The 2,559-nt window shown below is 49.1% G+C and overlaps 1 protein-coding gene across 1 annotated transcript in view; it reads left to right on the top strand.

Annotated features, from left to right (window-relative positions):
• The first annotated feature begins 1,560 nt into the window (after positions 1-1,560).
• Positions 1,561-2,559, top strand: part of ESPL1 (extra spindle pole bodies like 1, separase) — a 27,671-nt gene continuing 26,672 nt past the window's right edge. The window contains exons 1-2 of the mRNA XM_012805529.2: positions 1,561-1,627; positions 1,975-2,067. Coding sequence (XP_012660983.1) covers positions 1,987-2,067 — 81 coding nt within the window. The 5' untranslated portion in view covers positions 1,561-1,627; positions 1,975-1,986. The remainder of the gene's footprint in view (positions 1,628-1,974; positions 2,068-2,559) is intronic.

Below are 2,559 nucleotides of genomic sequence, written 5' to 3' on the forward strand. Positions count from 1 at the left end.
TGAGGCAAGAGAATTACCTAAGCCCTTGCTCTCTCCCACCTTTCTCTATCTCTCTTCTCTGCTCTCTCTTTTCCCCCTCTTCCCCCTTGCTCTTCTCTACTCTCTTCTCTTCCCCACTCTCTCCTTATCTCTCTCCCCTCTTTTCTCTCCTCTTTTCTCTCCTTCTTGGTGTTGCTCTGCAGCCTCCCTCCCCCCACCAAATAACACCTTTCGTACAAGCAAAAAAAAAAAAAAAAAGAATTACTTCTAAGCCCAGGAGTTGGAGGTTGCTGTGAGCTGTGTGACACCACGGCACTCTAGTGAGGGGGATAAAGTGAGACTCTGTCTAAAACAAACAAACAAACAAAAAGAACCCCTGTGAGTTCAGGCAATCCACTCGCCTCAGCCTCCCAGAGTGCCAGGATTACAATTATTATTATTATTTTGTTTTTGGAAAAATAATCTTCCCCAGCCTGGATGTGAGATGGCTTACACCTGTAATGCTAGCATTCTGGGAGGCTGAGGCAGGAGGATCGCTTGAGCTCAGGAGTTTGAGATAAGCCTGAGCAAGAGGCAGACCTCATCTCTATTAGAAATAGAAAAAAATAGCTGAGTTTTGTGATGGAGCCAGCTGAATCTTCATGTTTGAGGAAGTGGTTAGTACTTACCAAACATAAGCCATTAAAGACTGCGAAAGATCCCAGAAAATGAATTTTCCTAGTTCTTCTGTTATTCACATCCTCATCCCACCCCCTTCTCCCATCAAAAAACAGTAGATTTTGTCTTCCTTTTTTTTTTTCCAGTGTTTGGCCGGGCCTGGGTTTGAACCCACCACCTTGGGCATATGGGGCCGGTGCCCTACTCCTTTGAGCCACAGGCACCACCCAGATTCTGTCTTCCTGACACAATGAGCAAGACATGCAGGTAAAGAGCTGGAGGTCCGTGGGTACTCATTTCAGTGCCCTCAAAAACTGTATTTTAAAAGAATTTCATATTAGGATATGCTCTTTTTTTTTTTTTTTTTTTTTGCAGCTTTTGGCCAAGGGCTGGGTTTGAACTCCCCAACCTCCGGCATATGGGGCTGGTGTTCTACTCCTTTGAGCCACAGGTGCCACCCCAGAAGGATATGCCCTTTTTTCCTAGTAATCCAAACCTCGTGAGTTTCCAAGCTTTTTCTGTTGTCTAGCGTATTTCTCTTCTCTTGAAATTTAAATTTTTGCCTGAGAAGGGAAAGCCAAAGGCTGGCTTTCCCGATAGCGACTTAGAAAGCGATCAGCAGCTGAAGAACTCAGATCAAACTTGGAGGGCGGGGGAAAAGAGGGGAATCCTGCGCCCCCAAGAGGCCTTAACGCCCAGAGCAGCGGGGGGCGGGGAGGGGGGAACCTCGCGGGGGGTCACGAGGTGAGACCGCGCGGCGGGCAAACTACAACTCCCTGCGCACCGCGCGGCACGCCGGCGTTACGCAGCCCTTGCTGATTGGCCGCTGTGCATATTTGAAAGGAGGGGCTGGCGCGGAAAACGAAGTTACATTTTCGATCCTTGCGGGATACTTAGTCTGGCTGGTAGGTCCTGGACGTGGGAACCCGGGAGACTTCTGGGGCGATAAGGCTGGGAGGGACCCGTAAGCGTCCGTACCGTACGCGCCAAGGTGAATGAGGTCCCCAGCGCTGACTCTAGGGAAAGCCGGGGGCGGCTCTGAGAGAATGTGTCGGGAGATCTTGGGACATCCAAGTGGGCTCTGAAGAACTCGGCGGAGGCCCCAGACTGGGGTGGTATACTAGCGGGGTAATGATCAGCCCGGAGAAAGGGAGAACGGAAGCGTCACTTTATAAGCAGAGCCGGGCGTCCTGGCATGAGTTTTTTTTCCTCATGAGGAGGATTTCAGATAGGATTTTTGCCTCCTCCTTCCCTGGCCTTCAAACCCTTCTCCCTTCCTCTAGTTAGCTCCATTACAAATCTTTTCCACCTTCTCTCATTTATTTCCTTTTTATCTAGCTCTCCAGCATCATGAGGATCTTCAAAGGAGTTAACTTTGGGACTCTGCTAAGCAGCCAGAAAGAGGCTGAAAAGTTGCTGCCTGATTTGAAGGTAGGGGGGCTCTTTGGTTCTGGATACACCTGGCATTCCAAACGGACCCGTTTTATTTGTGTTTTGCCTTATTTGGAAGAGATAGATAAGTAAGGGACTCTCTCTTGTTACTTTGCCTACCTCTTTTCTCTCTCTTTCTTCCCCCCCCCTTCCCCCTTCTCTCTCTCTCTTTCTTTCTTTTTCTTTTCTTTTTTTTTTTTTTTTTTGACAGTCTCACTGTCTTGCCCCTGGTAGAGTACCGTGGTGTCATATTTCACAGCAACCTCAAACTCTTGGGCTCGAGAGCACCTTGCCTCAATCTCCCAAGTAGCTGGGAATACAGGCACTCCACACAACCCCCGGCAATTTTGTTTTTGCAGTTTTTGGTCGGCACTGGGTTTGAACCCACCACTTCTGGCATATGGGGCCGGCACCCTACTCCTTTGAGCCACAGGCGCCACCCATTTTTTTTTTTTTAAGAGACGAGGTCTTGGCTCGGCGCCTGTGGCTCAA

Source organism: Otolemur garnettii, unplaced genomic scaffold (assembly GCF_000181295.1).
Source record: "Otolemur garnettii isolate 467f Iridium unplaced genomic scaffold, OtoGar3 scaffold00043, whole genome shotgun sequence".
Lineage (NCBI taxonomy): Eukaryota > Metazoa > Chordata > Mammalia > Primates > Galagidae > Otolemur > Otolemur garnettii.